The sequence below is a fragment of the Lepidochelys kempii genome, chromosome 3 (assembly GCF_965140285.1).
Source record: "Lepidochelys kempii isolate rLepKem1 chromosome 3, rLepKem1.hap1, whole genome shotgun sequence".
Classification (NCBI taxonomy): Eukaryota; Metazoa; Chordata; order Testudines; family Cheloniidae; genus Lepidochelys; species Lepidochelys kempii.
In genome coordinates this window covers 167,182,844-167,204,684 of record NC_136382.1, presented here as the reverse complement: position 1 = coordinate 167,204,684, position 21,841 = coordinate 167,182,844, and the positions used below count along the sequence as shown (strand labels likewise).

Sequence of the window (21,841 nt, the reverse complement as noted above, 5' to 3'; positions counted from 1 at the left end):
GTTAATGATTCCTTATAAAAACTACTAATTTTGAGAGATAAGTTAAGCTTATTTCAGTGAGCCAAACATAAAGGAAAAACAATTGCATTTTAAAAGTAATATGCCCTCCTTAATAGAAGACCTATTTGTGTACGTGGAAAAAACATGCAAAAGAATGTATTGTAAATAAGCACTTATTCGTTCTTATCTAAATCTCAACTATACACAGTAGCACAAACACTGTCACAGCCTGAAATCATCCTGAACACCTCCTTCAGCGTGTCCTGTTTATCCTTGAGTGATGTACTCGAGTGATACTGGAGAGGAATTGTGCTACCTCAGATTCTAATTCACCTTCCTTTGAGGCATAGCAAGGTGGTCAAAGTTCTTAGATGGCTATGCTTCCATCATCCAAACTCCAGATGACCCAGACTTACTATTGTGGTTGTTGATTTATTTATATTCTGATTAGTGCCTAGATGCCTCAACTGAGGTCTGAAGTTCTTTTGTACTAGATGCTGTCCATACACATTATAAGAAAAAGTCCTTGACCCTGAAAGCTTATAGTATAAATAGACAAGGCAAAGGGTGATAGAAAGGAAGTGGTGTTCCCATTTAAAGAGGGGGAACTGAGGTACAGAGTGATACGGTGACTTGCCCAAGACTATGCACAGGAAATGTCATAGATCCAGGATTTGAACACAGATCTTCAGAGTCCGTGTCCAGTTTCTTATTTAGAAACCATCCTTCTTCCCTGACCTTTGTCAGTCAATAAAGTAAAAAAATAAAAAATAAAAAAATTGCCATTGTGTTTCTAGTATCCATGGTGATTCTCTGACATCGGCCCTTGAGTTCCCCAGCTCATCTGGATTCCCACACCAAAGATCATTTCCCAGCTCTGTCTTAGTAAAGCATAGCTGGAAGACCGTGAGCACAAGAATAGTTGGAATCCTGTCAGTCCTGATACCCAATCTGAGCGGCTTTTTTGAATTTTGCCAAGAAAAATAATTGGAAGGTGATTGACACTCAGGATGGGGATTTTGATACGGGCTGATGCAGTGGATAGTGGCTGACTCAGTAAGACCTTTTAAATTGTTGGACATTGTAGAAGTAGAAATCATGACTGTAAAATGGAGTAAAGTTACACTGTATTTGTATGGGGAAGTTAGACAAGAACACCATGCTGTGTTGATGACAGGAGAAACCTATTAGTTAATAGCAGTCAGATTGCCAGAATCTTGTAAATTTCTGGGGTAGATAATCTTATCAAAATCCCTACAAAGGAGGTTTTCGTAAATTATGGCTACCTCACACTCATTCCTCTAAAAGCCATCTCTTTCTCTGCTTTTCAGGTTCCCCTGATCAGTCAAAAGCCAAAACTTTTTAATGATCCAGAGCTCCAAGGTGTAATGGTAGAGCTAAAAAGGCTGCTTAGTCACTTAGAGGTACTAGCATTACTGCTCCCAGTTAAAAACAAAAAACGATAAACAGGCAGAGTATGCTTTGCAGTCATCTTTGGGAATGGATAAAAACTTTAGGGTCAGTGCCTGTTTTGGTGTAAATGCCTAAAACTGTGTGTCACTCCTGTATTTATCCTTTGCGTCCAAACTTCAAAAAAAGTTCTGTTTCATTAGAGAGGAGCATTGAGCAAATAGAACATTTGGTTTATATATTGCTCCACGGTGGCTTATCATGCTTAGAGGCCAGTGTACCATTTGGAAGTTCAAGGATAAAAATGTTAATTTTAACTGGAAAACCGTTTGGATTAAGGCCTGTTCAGAAGAGGTTGTAAAGTTGCCTATGAAGGTAGCCGCTTATCTGCGAAAGGCTTTGCTGTTGATTTTACACCCACTCCCTTTACTGCACAACTTGTATCCACTGTCAGGTTTAAAACTATTGGGTTTTAAACTCGACTCGGAAAACTTGACCCCAAACATTCTTTGATTAAGAAGAAATGAAATTCTCGTTTTACCCAGAAGTGGTGATGCTGTCATCCCTCCAAATACAGTTAGTGGGGCTGGTGGATTCCCTTATAAGCTCTTCCCACGGTCACAAAACATTAGAGGGCTTTAGAGAGGTGTGTTAGAGGCAAGGAAGTCCGAAAAGGTATCTGGTAGCTTTGTCAGAAAGCATTTGGCAAGCTGTCCTGTGGTGGAGAGCTGGTGTGATGTTAACAAGGCCTTAGTTTTTGTTGGCACTCCCAGTGCCAGAAATTTTAGAAACAGATGCTTCAAAAATAGGCTGGGGGGGCTTCCGTGGTATATCAGAGTTTCAGTGGCGGCTGGAAACTGTCACATCTCTTTAGGCATAAACAAGCTGGAGCTCCTATCAGTCTGGAGAGCGCTCAAGAAACTTCAAATTGAGGAGGCTTTCAGGGTATGGGAACTAATGGACAGCAATTCAGTGGTGGTCTGTCTTGCCAAACTAGGGACTCGCTGGTCGGAATGGATTACATTACTAACCCTAAAGATTCTATTGCCAGTCCCGAGAAAGTAGTAGTGACTGAAAGTCCTTGTCCAAAGGCTGGTTTGAAATGATGGCGCGCTCTCTCAATTTTTGTCAGATGGTGGGCACACAGGCTTCTTCTATGCTAGCAAAGTTTGTAGCTGTTATTCACCACCAGGGTTAGCAATGCTGAAGGCGGTAATATGTGTAGGACTCTGTTTTTAACTATCGTACTGTCATGTTAGAGGTTCTGGTGATAAACTCCTGTGTCCTATGTACTCTACAGCATCCACTGCGTTGGTGGAGTTATTGCTTATGTTATGGTAGTGCCCAGAAGTGAGGTCACAGTTATGTTGGGCACTGCACATATATAAATATATATGTTTTAATAATCATTTTATCTATTATGAAGTTGACTAGTGGCTGCATCTCTTCTTTACAAGATCTGGTTTTAATTTTTTCTGCCAGCAGTGCCACTCACAAAACATGAGATACTTTATGTGGCTTGTGATCAAAGGAGCAGTAGGGTGAGATGTATTTTCAGTAGGGTGGAATATCATGATTGGGTTTTTTTTTAAAGATATACTACACCCCTACCCTGATATAGCGCTGTCTTCGGGAGCCAAAATTTCTTACTGCGTTATATCGAACTTGCTTTGATCCACCGGAGCGCACGGCCTGCCCCCCCCAACCCCCAACCCCCTCCCCCGAGCGCTGCTTTACCGCATTATATCCGAATTCGTGTTATATTGGGTCGCGTTATATCGGGGTAGAGGTGTATAGTTAAAAATGAATTATTTGGAGGAAGTTCTATGGCCTGTGCTATACAGGAGGTCAGACTAGATTATTACAGTGGTCCCTTCTGGCCTTTGGATTTATGAATCTTGAAACCATTTCCCCCTTTTTCCACTAAGGTACAGAATTTGGGAGGGTTTTGAAGGATGAATTGAGTAGATGTGTCTCAGCACTCCTCTTCTCTCTCCCCTGTGTGGTCATGGTTATTTGGGAACCCAGATTGTTGTCTTTAACTGTATTTAGCAAAGCCCAAATCCAGTATGTCCACAATTTTTCAGCTATAATCATGTTTTGCAGGCACCGGAATACATAGCCCTGCATTGCAGACTCCTGGGCCAACTTACCAAAAGCTAAATGATTGTTTTTGCGATACATCTGCTTAGTTTTTCAGGATGTGAACTTGCAATGTAATGTGTCTGCAGGATGAGTCAAAATTCAACAGGACATTAATTCCTCTTGTAAACTAAAACTAAAGCATGGCTAGGAAACTGAATTTACTGTCAGGTTTTCTTTCATCCTAATGATACTTATCCAAAAGTCTTTGTATCCTCTTGTCTTTGTCACTACTTCAAACTAGCATACACCCACACCCTCCCTACAGAAAACATTTAAAAGAAAATCTAAAAATTGTGAAACTAACAGGAACTAACTAAAATCTAAATTGTGGAACTCCTGTTCAGCATCACTGCCCACCCACTTTGCTTTTGATTGCATTCAAATTTCCTATCGCTTTTCTGTACACTGACTTTTATGATTCATCTCTTTGGGGGCGGAGATCTAATCTTCTGTCTGTAACGTGCCTATGCTGTCTGAGTGACTAATATGCTCTGTGCTATACATGCATTGTTTGCATTTTTCTGCATACAAGTTCACTTTTAAAAATAAGTTTCCATTGTAGCTAATATGCTGCAGTGGCACAGGACTGGGTTAGGAGAGCCAAGTCTATTCCTGGCTCTTTCACTGCCCTATGGTGTGTCATTGAGCAAGTCACTCCACCTGTACCTCAGTTTCCACATTTGTACAACAGATGCACATAATCCTTATGTGTAAGATGTTTTGAGATTGTAAGGGAACTCAGCCAGGGCTCATCCCTCAGCGGGGGAGTGGGGTACCACAATGCCTCACTACATTCTCTGCTGGGTTAGGGAATACCCAGTCTATGGCCCAGACTTTGAGGCTGGGCCGTGCAAGCAGTTCAGTATAAACCCAGGCCCTGGGTTAGGGCGGGGCAGCAAACCAACAGTCAAGGGCTCAGGCCCTCCGATAGGGACTGAGCAAATTGTTCACAGCAAACCCCAGGCTCCTAGCTTTAGCAACCAGGGGGAGGGGAAGATTGCCTCCTGTGAGGTGGGTGGCAGGGGGGACGCAGGCCCACCCACTCCACTGCGTCCCAGCCCAGGCAGTGGTCAAAGACCCGCTGCTGTGTCAGTGGGGGTCCTGGCCGCAACACACTGACATTGGCTCTGTCAGTGCTGCAGCCAGCCTAGGGTTGGCTGCCCCCAGGCTACTTCCAGACTCCCCCTCGTAGGGTACCTGGGTCAGGGCGGTGTCCTTGGAGGGTTCCAGCACCATGGGTTCCTCTGGGTCGCCGGCGAGGGGTAGGCTTGGCAGCTCCTCTGGGTAGCTGGAGAAGGGTAGGCTTGGCAGCTCCTCTGTGTATCGGTTAGCGTCAGACATTGGCCAGTCCAGCCAGTCCTCGGGTCGGCTGCGGCTTGCCGGGGTCTCCCAAACCGGAGCCAGGCCACAGGTGTCTGGCCTCTCCAGCTGCTGCTGCCCAACTGAGCTCCGGGGTTGGGCTTTTCTACTTCCTGTCCTGCGCCTTGACCTCTGGGGGGAGGGCACAGGATCCACTGGCTCCGCCCACTTTGGTGTCTGGGGAGGTTCTTCCCTTGGTGTGGTGGTGGGATGGGTACCACACCGCCTCACTACAGAGATATGTGGAGGAAATGTGCTACTTTTGTATAAATAATTGAAAACTAATTGGAGCAAGGGCTAAAATGTGGGTACCCCACCTCCCTAACCATTGGGCTATAGAGTGATTCTCTCTCCCTCTGGATTAATAAATATTTACCTACTTATCCAAAGCATAATGGTTTCAGCAGATGAAATTTGAGAAAGAGACCCATCAAAGTAACCTGTAGCCCAGTGATCAGGGCATTCATCTTTTGACATTTCTAGGAAAAAAAAAAATTCCAGAGTGAAACAATTTGCTGACATCGACACGAATTCACGAAATGTTTTGGTTGACCAGATCTGCATTTTCTGGCAGAAAGAAGTTTCAGCTGAAAAATGCCTCCTAGCTCTATATAAGAGTCAAATATTATTTTTTTGCTGTGACACTAGTACTTGATTAAAGTAAAATTTACTTGGAATGCACTTTATTTCAGTTAATACTGTAGTGGTTCCTGGTAGCAATCAGTATGGCTGGGTTTCCACTTGCGTTCTGATATCCTGCTTTTCAGGCGAACTTAACTTTCTTAAATTCCTTCTGGAATGCTCATCCATGGTTTGTGTAATCCAAAAGGTGGATTTTTGTATAAGGTAAGTATTAAAAAAAAAAAAATAGTAAAAATGAACTTCTCCTATCCTGATTGAAGTGATTTGGCCTTATGTAATTAAAAAAAAAAAAAAGGCCAGCGTTTGCTAGAAATGTCAAAAGTCAAATTACTTTTTTTTTTTTTTTTTTAAATAAACTAGATTTCAAGTAGGTGTCACTTGGAAGATTTCTGCAGCAATATTAACTCTTCCACATTGCACATAGGAAACACTTCATATATTCCTTGGTACAAATATGTTTTAGTACATTAGTGTTGATGTATTTATACTATAAAATGTATAGAATGACTGGCAACCTTGTGGTAGAAAGATTAGGTTAGATTAGAAAGGAAATTTGGTGGCATTGATGCTAGTTTCCTGTGATTCTATTAAAGATGAATAAAGTTCAGTTTTGCAGTGATACTTTTTACCGTTATTTAGTATGTTAGACAATATTTGACAAAGTGACTGAAGCCTGCTTGCATGGACTGACTTCTGTAATTTTAGCTTTTATAGATTCCTGATACAATATTAGCATGGCTTACTAATGGGTTTTCTTGATTTTACCCAACACATGGTGAGAGGAGGGGGAGATTATTTGTGTGTCACTCATAAAAACATAATTATATACCCAGAAACAAATATTGCTCTTGTTTGACCCTGGAGTGGGCATTTTCAGAAGGGAATAAAATTGTTGTTTTTCAGTATTGAGCAAAATTATTGAACAGCATTTATTTACATATTTCCACTTGACCAGGAGGCCGCTCTTGAAATACTTCTACATAAACAGCTATATATATTAATTTGGACATTAATCAAATGGTTTTTCATTTAGTTGCAATTAACTGTAAATCAGAAAGCAATAAGCAACAGTTTTTTATCGTTTCCTACTACAAGTAAGTATTGAATCATAAACTTTTTTCTCTTAAGCTTTTAAAAAGAGGAAGGTTTATACTGGGAGTAATTATTGAAGGGTAGGCAGTATGGCCATTAAACTGTTTTCACTAGTGTCAGAATAATAGTGTAAATTTGATTATTTTCATTGATCTTAAGTATAATAATTGGAAGCTGACCTACTGACCATCTTTAGATGCCTACTAGGACTAAGGGAATTGGATTCTCTGTTAAAAAGCCAGAAATAAAAACCTTTAAAACCGGCATGCGCTATTCTCTTTTTAAACCGTTACATAGTGACTTGAGAGTCTTTTTTGACATTGATAGGATCAAATGTATGTGAAACATAAAGAAACAATAATGCCCTGGGTTACCCTACTAGCAGAAATAGCTAGGGAGGAGGATGTGGGGATAAAAAACTCCTTGAAAGTTCTCTTATCCCACTGTTGATTTTCCTTGATATATTTCTGAAGGGAATCAGGAAGATATGAGAATGGGGACTGGCTTGGCACTTGTGGATTCTGTAGCCAGAGAAGTGGGCAAAATGCTGCATATGGATGCCCAGGGTCCCCATGCCACCTCTGGTTCCCTGATAGTACAGCTCCTATGCCCCAACGACATCTCTTAGACAGGGGGTTTCTTCCGACCTCAATGGTGTATAAAAGCTAAGCCCACATTCTGCCACCTCTTAAGTGTCAGTGGACTGCTGCTCTCATCTGGGAGCTCCATGACAGTCCACTCATGTGCAAGAAGTTCTAGGGTCTATATTTATGGATGGGTTAGGGGAGTGTTGTCAAATGAAGTTTTATTAATTGGTACAGGCAAACCTTTAATATTTCCATTATATGTAAATGAATGAGCTGGTCAGAATTATTTTGCCAAATTTTTAGCATTTAAAAAATATGATTTCAACAAAACCTAATAAAAATAAATTATTTTTGAAATTTTCATTCAGAATTGTGGAATAAAAACCCCACATTCACTTTTGCTCCGTCTTTTTTTCCAGTTGTGGGGAAAAAAGTGTGCGGGGACAGGTAAAGAGGGGAGAGTGGTCCCCCAACCCCACTTTCCTCTGCTACTGCTGAAGTGAGAGAGAGAGAGAGAGAGATGGTGGCAGTGGGGAACTCAGAACTGAAAATTTGAAACTATATGTTTTAACAAATTGTTTAAAACATTTTTGTTTTGAATTCTTTGTGTGGGGGAGCGGTAAATGGTGGACAAAGCATCAATCTTTTGCAACCCTCCCAAAATTTGACCAACTCTAAAACTTTTACATAATACAATAAAATGAGATAACATTCCATATGACTCATTTAAATACAGACATGTATTCGTGATAACCATGAATATCTTAAAATCAGGATCTAAAATTATGATATAAACAATGATTGATTCTCAGTGTTTTCTATATCAGGACCCCCTCGAAGTTTTCCTGCCCATGTAGCTGGGACCGTCACATTTAATTATATGGGAATGTCAAGGTGGTGACACCCTGACACCTGTTTACAACTTGTAGGTTGAGAGCATGTATGTGAATAGATCCAGATTGTCCTCCTTACTATCAGTTTCCAAACTGTTAGAATTTTCTATTAATATTTTTTTTTGTTTGATACAGTTAGCTTCATTGTAGCTACTGAAGATCTTGTTCAATCAAACATACTTTCAGGAATTTCAGTAAACTCTGTTATTTTGAAAGGGAACTTATTGAATTCGCATTTTTTTCCTCCTTGAAAGTTTTCTAGGACCTCTCTCTGCCTGCTTGAGGTCAAGTTCTTAGGACCAAGCAAGCACAATAGAACAAATTGGAGAGAGTCCAGGAGAGGGCAAAGAAAATGACTAGGGGGCTGGGACACATGACTTATGAGGAGAGGCTGAGGGAACTGGTCTTATTTAGTCTGCAGAAAAGAAGAGTGTGGGGGGGATTTGATAGCAGCCTTCAACTACCTGAAGGGGGGTTCCAAAGAGGATGGAGCTAGGCTGTTCTCAGTGGTGGCAGATGACAGAACAAGGAGCAATAGTCTCAAGTTGCAGTGGGGGAGGTCTAGGCTGGATATTAGGAAAAACTGTTTCACTAGGAGGGTGATGAAGCACTGGAATGGGTTACCTAGGGAGATGGTGGAATCTCCAACCTTAGAGCTTTTTAAGGCCTGGCTTAACAAAGCCCTGGCTGGGATGATTTAGTTGGGATTGGTCTTGCTTTAAGCAGTGGGTTGGACTAGGTGACCTCCTGAGGTCTCTTCCAATGCTAATCTTCTATTATTCTACTATCTTCTAATTTCATTTTGTGCAACCTCCTGCTTTGTACCCATGATCTGTAATTGTTTATAACAAGCATTAATAGAATTTTCAAGATTTTCAAGAGTAACCATCCAATTTTATTATTTCCAAAGTTTAACTGCAGCCAATACAGTGGTTACATTTAGTGCTGTAACTTTACTGAACTTTTCAGAGATGAGAGAACTAGGCTTGGGTTGGGACAGAGACAGATGCTCTGTCTTATTCCTTCCTCTTTAGCCACAGATTCTGATATCTGTTACTGAAGTGTATTGATTAAAATCCTCCCCCCAGCCACCAGCAAAAAAAAAATTGCATAATATAGCAAGGTATTAGGGAAGAAATCTTAACTTGGGAGGGCAGGGGGAGAAACAATCCTGATTTAATAGACTAATAAGATACCTTCAAAAAGCAAGAAAAGAAATATCTGTATTTGTATCCTACTAATAGGGAGCAGAGGGGCACTAATACCCACAAAATTGAAGAGGGGAAAACCTAGAACTTGGTAATAATTCCTCCTTTATTCCATCCCTCCTTTTTTCCCTCCCCTGATGTCACATAGAAGATTGGAGCTGCGATTCAGAAGCATCTCAGGAAATGCAGAATGGTTGCAGGGAACCTTATTTTCGCTGATTCTTGATATGTCCTGAAATGGTAGAGCAGTTGTAATTCTGGAACCACTTGGTTAGAGACCATTCTGTAGGATTTTAAACATTCTTTCTATTTTAATAATCTAAGATGCTGCTACTAACATGAATGTATTAATAAATTTGTTTGAACTATGAGTTAAGTCGATAGGGTCCCTCTAGCTATTCTCTATTGAAATAGCAGTTCTAACCTCCTCTAATTGGCATAAGGAAGTAATTTGCCCTGGTGACTTGTGTATTTTATATCTCATAATGAAACAGTGTTTTAGTTCTGAGTTAAATTGTGATTTTTCTTTTTCTTCCTTCGTAGGAGGCAGACTGTGGTCTTACATCAGTAAATTCTTAAACAGAAGCCCTGAAGAAAGCTTTGAAATCCATGAACTCAAAAGTTCTACTAAAATTCACCTGCAGCTGCCAACCCCTAGCCCTACAGAAATCAGCAGTAGTGTTGACTCCAAAGGAAGCAATGGGGGGAACATGCTGAGAGTTATACCTCTGAAGAGCAGCCTTACACCAAGTTCTCAAGATGAGAGTAGTAACCAGGAAGATGGCCAAGAAGGTTCTCCCAAATGGACAGATTCTGGGTCAAGTTCAGAAGAAGAATGCACTACTAGTTATTTAACATTATGCAATGAATATGGGCAAGAAAAAATTGATCCTGGCTCTTTAAATGAGGAACCTGTGCCGAAACCAGAGGGAGAAGATCTTAAAACCAAAGAGTTAGGATGCTTACAGGCACATACTTTAGTTGGCAATGATAGCCTCAGCTCTCAGATCACCTCTCGGGAGCTAAAGTTTTTCACTGAAGATGCTGACCCGGAAGTACTTAGTCCTACTAGGATATCAGACTCATTAAGTAAATCCAAGCACAGCCCTATGGAATTCTTCAGAATAGACAGTAAAGACAGCACCAGTGAACTTCTGGGGCTTGATTTTGGAGATAAATTGTATAGCTTAAAATCAGAATCTTTAAAGCCATTTTTTTCTGCACCCGATCATGACAGGAGCTTTGAAACAATGGAAAGAAAGGTGGGCTTTAGAGCCCAGGACACAATAAGCCGGGGTTCCAATGACTCTGTGCCTGTAATTTCTTTTAAGGATGCTGCTTTTGATGATGTAAGTAGTGCTGATGAAGGAAGGCCCGATCTTCTGATAAATTTACCTGGTGTCTCTGAGAAACTGGAAGAAGTGCCGGTGGTTAGGCCAAAAAAGTTTACAAAGACTGATGTAAACATCTTGGAAAGCAAACTGTTAGAAACCCCTGATGTCTTACAATTAAATAATAGTACAGAGCAATGCAAAGCACTTGATCAAAAGTTAAATCATGTGGTACCAGAATTGGGCCATCCTTCTAGCAAGGAATCAGAAGGACAATATGATGTCACTCAGGAAATTGTCAGGACGCTATTTACATCTGACACTGACCTGGCTAGTTCAGAAGATGTGGCTCAGTTTCAAGGACTCGGAGTAATTTCTTCCTCATCATTAAATGCAACAAGCACAGAAGAAAATTTCTTATTTATTTCTAACCCACTTTCAGGTGCTAAAGAATATAGTTTAGATGGAGGCATTGTAAGAAATCAAGCAGTGTTGCTATTTTCTGATCAAATGGAAGACTTTGGTAAAGAGAAAACAAACCCTGCTGTCTTACCAAAAGCAGAAAGCAAAGAGTCAGCAGTGGAGGGCAAGAGTGAAATAGCACTAGAAGGAGAGAAGGAGATACATCAAATTTTTCAGGACCTTGACAAAAGACTAGCACTAACCTCCAGATTTTACATCCCAGAGGGTTGCATTCAAAGATGGGCAGCTGAAATGGTTGTAGCTCTTGATGCTTTACATAGAGAAGGAATTGTGTGCCGCGATTTGAACCCAAACAACATCTTATTGAATGATAGAGGTCAGGAACTTTTGCAAATGCATTTCTTTTTATTCGCTGTTGCTTCCAATTAACTGGGTAGGCGTTTTATCTTGTAATTAGTATCTTCATTTCCTGTCTAGAGCTTCATTATCAGTGCAGCAAATTCACCCCCAGTAATAGCTTCTAGTACTTAATGATGCCATTATTCTTAATGATACTGTTTTTAGCTACAAAAGGAGTAATTACAGTTCACTTCTGTAGAAAATGGAAGGGAAAAATGTTTTGATTTCTCCTGTCGTTTTGTTTTTAGGACACATTCAGCTAACGTATTTTAGCAGGTGGAGTGAGGTTGAAGATTCCTGTGACAACGATGCCATGGAGAGAATGTACTGTGCCCCAGGTTAGAGCAATCACCTAAAATGTTTCACTTGGAAAACAGATTAGCAGTTTTCATTTTCTCAGGGAGTCTATATAACATACTTCTCTTTGGGACCTCAAGTTCATGCAATATCTGATTAGGATTTTTTCTGACTATCGTAGAATCTGAGAGAGCTGGTAACTATTCCACTGTTCAACTGACCTGTAGTTTGATGTGTTATGTAGCTCCTCTATAAAAGGTTACTGCACTGAACTTCTTGTTTTTTAGGAAACATTTTGTTTTCCTTAGGATATTTCCAGTTTCAGTGAGGGCATGCCTGATCCCTGAAAAGGGCAATTAAAGAAAAAAGAGCAGTTCAGACTGAAGATGCCACAAAAAGATTTTAAAAATACAAACTTAACAAATGTACAATAATAAGAGAAACATAAATCTTACAACAGCTTTAAATATAAAACTGTAATAAACATACAAATATGTGAGGCACCTACGATGAGCAAAACTGGAAATAATTTAGAGATAGGTATGTTTTCTTAGAACCATTTCTATTAAACCCAATGGGATAAAATATGCATCTTAGCTCTTCTGGTAAATGCTGTGCTTCAACCTGAAAACTGCTAATTTTATGTAGTGGTCAAGTGGTAATGCCTGGCAAAAATGAGATGGCTAAATAGTTTCACTTATGAAATTTTGAAAACAAGAGGTTATAAACTAGCTTAGAAACATACAACAAAAACTTCAAATTATTTTAGTGGCTGAGATTTTTCATTTGTGAGTTCTGTCCACAGATGAACTGTTTGGGAAGTTTGAGCAAAATCTATTCAACTGTTTGACTCTTTGTGAAGGGGAAAACTTCCTTGCTTTAAAATTTAGAATGCCCTGTACACTTCCTGCTGAATTCACACACAGGTTGAACTTTGAAACTTGGCATGCAGGTGGTCCATAACTAAGGCATGTACATAGTCAGTGACCACGCTTGATAAAGATTGGTTGAATAATAGTTTATAAACAATTTAAAAGATGGCTTCAGAACTTAGCATTGAGCACCACTTCATTCTGTGAGTTAGTCCCCTTAAAATCAAATGGAGTAAGGGGCTACACAGTGTGAATAGACAGTAGAATATGGTCCATTGGCAGCTGCTAAAACTTGAATTCGGACCCCACACTGTGACATTGCACTTTGTCTCTGCCCAACCTGACTTGCACTGAAGGTGGTGCTGGGCCAGTTTACAGGAGGAAGATTATGAATGTCTCTGAATCACAGCCAGATACTTCTTTATATTTTCAGACAACACAAAACACCTCACTACCTTAACCTCAGGAACAGGAAAACCTCCAGATCTCTGGTGCCAATTGGGGTTGCTGTGGGAGGGGGCAAATGCCTCCTCCGAAGGTTTTTGCACTTGGTCAAAGTTCCATAGGCCACGGAGCTGGGGCGGGGGGGCTTTCCTGAGCACTTTTAAGCACTGGTCTCGTGCTAAATCAGTCTGGCTACTGCCAGAGTAGCCTGGAACATTGGTTTGGCTGCATGGTTCCAATGCCGCTGAAATTTGACCCAGCCAGACTGAGTGATGACTGGGCCAAATTTCAGTGAGTGGCATTGCGACCGCGTGCACGGAGTCACATTGCTACTCAAATTTGGCCAGGCTGCTCCTCCATCCAGATGGAGGGGTAGTCAGGCCAGATGGTGTTGTGAGAGGGCACATAAGGAGCCTGTTCCTGTGGGGCAGAGTGCAGGGGAGTCAGCCGAGAACTCGGCCGGCGGCACTGGCTCATGCACTGTATGGCTAAGAGAGAAGGGAGACTCTGAGTATGTCTACGCTGCAGTTAAACACCCGCAGCTGGCCCGTGTCTGCTGACTCTGGCTCACAGGGCTTGGGCCGTGGGGCTGTAAAATTGCAGTGTAAATATTTGGGTTTGGGCTGGGGCTTGAGCTGTGGGACCACAAGTAGGGAAAGGATCCCAGAGCTCCCACCTGAACCCAAATATCTGCACCACAATTTTACAGCCCTGCGGCCTAAGCCCGGCAAGCTCAAGTCAACTGACGTGGGTTAGCCACAGGCGTTTAACATACCCTTTCTGAAGACATACCCTCTCTGGCTGAGGGAGACCTGGGGTCTGTGCAGGGAAAGGACAAGTGAGGTCCCTGCTGGGGGGAGCAGGAGTGGAATTTGTCCCAGCAAGAAATATCTGAACGGGCGCCACTGCTACAGATCCCCTCATTTTAGAGTTCAAGCAATTTCTTTCACTTTTTAAAGGTGAAAAAAACCCAACTTTCTGTTGCCAAGGTGCATCCATCACAGTGCAAACAATGTGCTGCTGCCTTGGTAGCCCAGCCTTGCAGGAAGCTTTCTTCAACAGAACAGTAGTGGTAGCAAAGATGGAAACTCATCCTTTCCCATGATATTGCCTTAATGAGGTGTGAACTTCAAATCGTAACTGTACCCATTTTAATGACTACACGATTGGAGGCCTTCTCTGCCCCTGTAAGCTCTAAACAACCAACCCCACCCTGCAGTAATGTAGTGTTGACCAAGCAGTTGGAATAACATTTAAAAATCACAAAATGCAAGAGTTAAGGCTTTCTGCACCATCATTAACTCTGCTTCAGTGAACGTTGGTAGTACCGATCTGGAGTTGTTTTGGCTAAGCCTCCAGTCCTGCAATTTGGATCAGTGTGGGCAGACCTTTGCATTCGTGGAGCCTCACTGGAACACTGCATGGGTGCAAGTATGTGTCTGCACATATCTCTCCAGTTACAGGATAGGGGTCTTCATGTGTAAATATTATATATGTGCAAGTTGACTGAGTTAATGTTGCTGTAGGATTCTTAGCTTCCACGCTTCCTGAATATTAATATTTTCTGTGCAAAATGTAACAATGCATTAATGTATTGTTTTGGAAATTAATACTTCATATATTGTAAATGTTTTCAGTAACTTAACAAGAGAGTGTTGCTTTGAGTGGAGGAACATTTTATTTTGAGTAGCAGTCTCATAGTTGTACCTAGAAATAACCAATGTCACGCAGTTCAGACTTGGTCCTTAGAGCTCCCACTTTTTAATCATGCTCCAAGCCACTTGCTCATCATTAGACAGCTAATTTCAGTCTACGTCCTTCAGGTCCAGGAACACTCCAAGATTATGGGGAGATAGATGGTGCTTGAGCGATCTTCATTCTATTGAGGACCCATGTCTCTGCTCTATCATGACAGCATATTCCCCGCTTCTTAGGATAGTCTATTTTAAAATACTACTTGTACTCCACTACATTGTGAGAAACTGTTCTTTTAAGTTACTTGCTTCAGTTACACATTGCATTCTACAGAGAGATCTTATATTAAAACATTGCCCTCAAGATTCTGTTGTTATAGATACTATACAAATTACTTATTCTTGAGATGCAATTCTTTATTTGTATTAATTTTGGACATGGTTTCATCAACAGAAATGGCAGAAAATTGATCTGAAAGTTTAACATGTAACAAGATATCAACAACTTAAAATCAGACTATGTAAAAAGTCTAAAAAATATTTCAACTCCTGTGGTTACAAGTAACTCTGGAGATTGCTAGAACTGAAAGAGATGAGAGACAGAATCTCTGTTGATTCAGTAGGTTTACTTTGATTATTTCCACATTTATAGTCAGCCAATTTCCCTGACTGTGTGGGTCCTTCATAATAGTCATAGAATCATAGAAGTGTAGGACTGGAAGGGACCTCAAGAGGTCTTCTAGTTCAGTCCCCTTCACTCATGGAAGAACTAAGTATTATCTAGACCATCCCTGATAGGTGTTTTTCTAACTTGCTCTTAAAAATCTCTAATGACGGAGATTCCACAACCTCCCTAGTCAATTTATTCCAGTGCTCAATTACCCTGACAGTTAGGAAATTTTTCCTAATGTTCAACCTAAATCACCCTTGCTGCAATTTAAGCCCATTGTTTCTTGTCCTATCTTCAGAGGTTAAAGACAACAACTTTTCTCTCTCCTCCTTGTAACAACCTTTTATGTATTTGAAAACTGTTATCCTGTCCCCCCTCAGACTTCTCTTCTCTAGACTAAACAAACCAAATTTTTTCAATCTTCCCTCGTAGGTCATGTTTTCTAGATCTTTAATCATTTTTGTTGCTCTTCTCTGGATTTTCTCCAATTTGTCCACATCTTTCCTGAAATGTGATGCCCAGAACGGGACACAATACGCCGGCTGAGGCCTAATCAGCATGGAGTAGAGCATAGTTACTTCTTGTGTCTTGCTTACAACACTCCTGCTAATACATCCCAGCATGATGTTTGCTTTTTTTGCAACGGTGTTACACTGTTGACTCATATTTAGCTTGTGATCCATTAGGACCCCCGGATTCCTTTCCGCAGTACTCCTTCCTAGGCAGTCATTTCCCATTTTGTATGTGTGCAACTGATTGTTCCTTCCTAAGTGGAATACTTTGCATTTGTCCTTATTGAATTTCATTCTATTTCCTTTAGACCATTTCTCCAGTTTGTTCTGATCATTATAAATTTTAATCCTATTCGCCAAAGCACTCCCGGCTTGCAAACTTTATCAGTATACTCTCTATGCCATCCACAAACTTTATCAGTATACTCTCTATGCCATTATCTAAATAATTGATGAAGATATTGTACAGAACCTGACCCAGAACTGATCCCTGTGGGACACCACTCGATATGCCCTTCCAGCTTGACTGTGAACCACTGATAAGTACTTTCTACGAATGGTTTTCCAACTAGTTATGCACCCATTTTATAGAAGCTCCATCTAGGTTGTATTTCCTTAGTTTGTTTGAGATGGTCATGTGAGACAGTAACAAGCTTTACTGAAGTTAAAATATACCACATCTACTGCTCTCTCCCTCCCCGCATCCACAAGACTTGTTACCCTGTCAAAGAAAGCTACTAGCTTGGTTTGACAGGATTTGTTCTTGACAAATCCATGCTGATTGTTACTTATCACCTTATTATCTTCTAGGTGTTTGCAAATTGATTGCTTAATTATTTGCTCCATTATCTTTCTGGGTACTGAAGTTAAGCTGACTGGTCTGTAATTCCCCAGGTTGTCGTTATTCCCCTTTTTATAGATTGGTACTATACTTCCCATTTTCTAGTCCTCCATAATCTCTCCCATCTTCCATGACTTTTTGAAGATAATTGCTAATGGCTCAGATATCTCCTCAGTCAGCTTGAGTATTCTAGGATGTATTTCATCAGGCCCTGGTGACTTAAAGACCTCTAACTTTTCTAAGTAATTTTTAACTTGTTCTTTCCCTATTTTAGCCTCGGATCCTACCTCATTTTCACCAGCATTCACTATGTTAAACGTCCAATTGCTACTAATCTTTTTGGTTGTAAGAAGCTCTTTGTTTACCAATGTACTAGCATACCAGAATCTACTCACTGGAATGGCTTAAGAAAATGGCATTTTAGTATTAAAGTCTCTCTTCAGTGGGGCTCATTATAGGGGCAGAATTCCCTCCATGTGGAGGTCATTGCAGGATCAAGGCCTAAGAAATCACTCTAAAAACTTATTGAATACCAGAGTATAGAACAGTATCTATTTTTTTAAATAAAATAACCAACACTATTATAGAAACAGCCATCACAGCCTTTAGAGTATGAAAAACAAGCAATTGTCACTCTCACTCAAACCCATCAAGAACTGAGATGAAATGTGACTGTGTATGTATAAAATATATTGTTTTCCTGCCCTTTATATATATAGGGCATTATATATGTAAAGGGCAGGAAAACAATATATTTTATATAAAATAAAAGGAAAGACTCCTTACTAATGGTAAAGCAGCGAGAAAATGGAAAAAAACAAAGATTTAAAAAGTTCCCCAGGATATCCTTGTGACAACATAGTCAACTTTCTGTAAAATAGCAATATAATTTTATATCTTGCATACATTAAAAGCCTCTTTGAGAGAAATCTTTTGCAAGAAGGTACATTTCTTTCAGTTGACCAGCAGGTGGCATTGTACCATTAATGGATTTATGCTGTTGTCTGCCTGGCACCCTTCTTTGGCTTACTTTAGATAAGATCTACAGAGTGGAGAAAAGCTTTGTTGTAATTATTTGCATAACAAGAACTGTACTTTCAAGCTTTGTGAGTTGTAGAGCGTTCTAGCATGGTATATATGGTTAAAAGTGGAAAGTCCCTTAGCTCCTTGGTAGATCTACTTTAATAAAGTTCAGGCTGAAATAAATAATGCAATAACAAAGCTATCTGCAGATACTTAAAAGTAGTGCCTATATTATACTTTGATTAATAGCCAACCCAAATCTTTGCTGTCCACCCATGATAAGTCAGTTTTTCTTTCTTTGAACTATAAGGGAAATGACGATGACTTATAATTCATTCCTCATAAACTCAGCACCATTAAGAGTAAAAAATGTGGATTTGTTTTTGGCCAAGATTAATGAACTATAAATAACAAATGTGTTTAACTAACAAATTATAAGGCCACAGATGAGAATTTTCACTGCATTAACTCTGAAATGCATAATGTTTTCTTACAATCCCCTTTTTACATTATTTTTTGTTTTCTAAATAGTCTTAAAATGTGCTAAGCTGCTGATGTTTGAATAAAATGTAAAGTTGTCACCAGATCATGATGACAATGATTCACTTCTGTTTAAAGTCCTTTGCTCTCAGTGCCCCCTGAGAACTCTTATCGCATATTTGTTCAAAAAACAACAACCCCCCCCCAACACACAGCCTATTATCCACCCCCTCCCCATGCTTTATAATATCAGCAGAGTAACTTTTTTATCTCTTGGTTAATGTGCCTTGGTATTTTGAGGGGGGAAAAATTCCAGTAACAGATTCAATTTACAAGGACAGAAACTTGAGCAAATGCCAAGCTAGCAGGGGGGCCATTATTCTGCTCTATAAATACGTTTGAAAAAGAAACACACACACACACACACACACCTGTGAATCAACATGTTTTGGTCAAAGTGAGGGGAAAGCAAGATAGATAATTTTTTGAAATGCAAATGATCACCTTCTGTTATTTAAGTACAGTTTTTGCCCACTTTGTGATCTTAGATTTGCCTAAGAGTCATTTCCATTTAAATAATGCAGTAATCGTATTACACTCTTGGTAGGACATAGATAACCACAAGTTTGTAAAACTAAAACTGGAACTTTTAAAAGACCCTAGCCATTGTTTGTTTATATCTGTGAAAAAGGCAAAACATGAATGGCTGCAGCCATATCAAGAGCATCTGGAGCCAGACCTGATCAAGATTAGGTCTCGTTGAGAAAGCAAAAACAAGTCGTTTTGGTATATTTTGTATCTCTGAATTCTAAAGCAAAGTGCAGCAGAAAAAAATCTACGGCTTTAACACGTGAATGTGCATCTTGTGCCCCACCCCCCCATACTGCAGGGTGTATTGATTTATTTTAAATCAAGTTTCAGAGTAACAGCCGTGTTAGTCTGTATTCGCAAAAAGAAAAGGAGTACTTGTGGCACCTTAGAGACTAACCAATTTATTTGAGCATGAGCTTTCGTAAGCTACATCTGATGAAGTGAGCTGTAGCTCACGAAAGTTCATGCTCAAATAAATTGGTTAGTCTCTAAGGTGCCACAAGTACTCCTTTTCTTTTTAAATCAAGGCGATTTAAAATCATGATTTAAATCACCAAGTGGGAAGCCTCGATTTAAATAATCTATTTTAATCAACTTTTCCATTTGAACTTCACGTATTTTCTAAAGAAAGGTACATTCTTACTGGTTGACATAACCATTAAAAAGTCAATTTACAATTAAATCGAGCCTTTACAGTAGATTTGGCACACCTTTTTGCTACCAAGTGATGTCATACACGATGGTGTTTCCTGGAATCAGAGGCCAGGCCCCAATGCCTGTGATGACTTTGCCAGTCAGTGTCTTGCACCAGTAGTGCAGCCCCTGGGGCCCCCCACAGGATCAGGCCCTTAATACAGTATATGATCTATTGTGCCATATTTATAAAGCTTGACCTCAAAAGTTAAGATTTTTTCCCCCTTGTTTGATTCTTTCTTTATAAATTGTAATTCAAAGTTTTTGATAGTCTCCTGGATTCAGAATATTTATCCTTTTATTTTAAGGTTTTCAGAGATTTAGGCCTTACTATATTTTATAATGATTTCAGGTTTTATTTGAATCAAGTTTTTTTTTAAATAAAAGCTTATTGTTATAATTTAAAGTACAAAATAAAAAAAAATCTGATTTAAATAAAAAATAAATAATTGATTTTTTTTTTTATCCACCTTGCCATACTGTATATGTCAAACATCCAAATCCCCCAGCTAGTTAGAAGGGAAAAGTCCTATCTACTTAGGGTGACCAGGCAGCAAATGTGAAAAATTGGGACAGGGGGTGGGGGGTTATAGGAGCCTTTATAAGAAAAAGACCCAAAAATTGGGACTGTCCCTATAAAATCGGGACATCTGGTCACCCTATATCTAGTCCAGAGGTCTAGATTTCGCAATTGAAACGTTGTAGATGAAAAGTGATGGGCTTTTCTGAACAAATAAGAAAATCCAATACTACTTTTTAGCAACAGGATTGCAGTATGTAAACTTATGATTCACCTCAGATATCACCCCACCATACAAGGATGGCATTTTTTTCATTGGTATATCACAGCTGTGAAATCTAGCCCTCTGATAATGCAATGGTAATGAGAGAACAGATGAGTTATGAAGTCCCATTTCTCCCACCTGCTCTTTTTTCCCTCTAACAGTGAATCTTGAACAGTGAATCTTGAACAAGCTGAGTGTGTAGAAAGACAGATACATAGTTGAGATTTTCAAGACAGCAAGGAGATCTAACTACATAATTTCCATCAATTTTTCTTGTAGGATATGTGAAGGAAATACAGTCCTAGTCACATACCCTCATGTTTTGATGACTTCACAAGACACTTGATGTGATCAGGATCCCATGTGCATGCTATATTCTCTGTATATGGATGCACACAAGTATATCAGTATATTTGGTTTGATCTAAACCAGTATTTAGTGTATACTATACAAAGCCTACCCAAATAAAAGATTTGTAGATACAAATTTTAGTCCAAAAAAAGCCCAAATTGCTTCATACCACAAGTTGATATCCATGCTCCCAGATGTGAAATGACAGCGTCTCTTCTTCTCTTAGACAATTTTCTATAAGGAAGAAACATGCGGCTGATGGTTGGAAGCACACAATATTAAAAAGTCAAAAATATCAGCAACATTGGTCTTTATGGCATGATGTTTATTTGCTGGACAAATATATCCCACCCCATGTTACCAATTACCTGAAGCCTTGTGTATCTGTATATCTAACTTTCAGTGTGAGGTTGCTGATATTAAGTACTACTGTTCTGTAGTCTAGCCATTTCATTTGGAGTAGATTGTTTAAGAAAGTAGATTAAAATATAATTGACCCCTAGAAATCAAAGGGAGGGTTGGTCTAATGGTTATAGTGAGAGACTAAACTCCATGGGTTCTATTTCTGGCTTTGCCATTCACTTGCTGTGTGAACTTTTATATACTGGTGTGATCCTAAATGCAAAGGAGAAAGCATTATGACCAAATCACTTATGTGATGTGGTATTTAGTTACTGTATCTTATGAGATCTTGGCTGACCGAATCTGTGTGGAGTAAATTGGCTTTGGTTCCTTTTATCTGGTTCTTTGCAGATGCTCCTTTACATTTATAATACTAAATTAAAATGCAAAGCTTTTAAATTAGGACTATAAGGCAAATAGATTGTCTGAACTCTAATGGCTATACATGGCAGCAGAGAATGGTAAACACCATGTCTATCATTTTCAGGGGGTTGAGCTTGTCCCTCCCCATTCCTCCTACCCCCCATCAGTCCTCCTTAATGGATTTGGCTGGGTACCACAGTGGCACCTGATGGTAATTCAGACTGGAGTTTTGGGTTCTGAGTTTTGGTTTCTGGCCAATAGAAAAACTATACTAGATGTTTACAATATTTCCACTAGAAATGCAGTATAGATGAAAAGGACTCCTCAAAACTTG

The 21,841-nt window shown here is 39.7% G+C and overlaps 1 protein-coding gene across 4 annotated transcripts in view; it reads left to right on the top strand.

The window, feature by feature from the left end:
• Positions 1–21,841, top strand: part of RPS6KC1 (ribosomal protein S6 kinase C1) — a 107,412-nt gene that overhangs the window by 75,573 nt on the left and 9,998 nt on the right. For all 4 annotated transcript variants that reach the window (XM_073338924.2, XM_073338927.2, XM_073338925.2 and 1 more), the window contains 2 exons: positions 9,880–11,466; positions 11,738–11,827. In XM_073338924.2, coding sequence (XP_073195025.1) covers positions 9,880–11,466; positions 11,738–11,827 — 1,677 coding nt within the window. The remainder of the gene's footprint in view (positions 1–9,879; positions 11,467–11,737; positions 11,828–21,841) is intronic.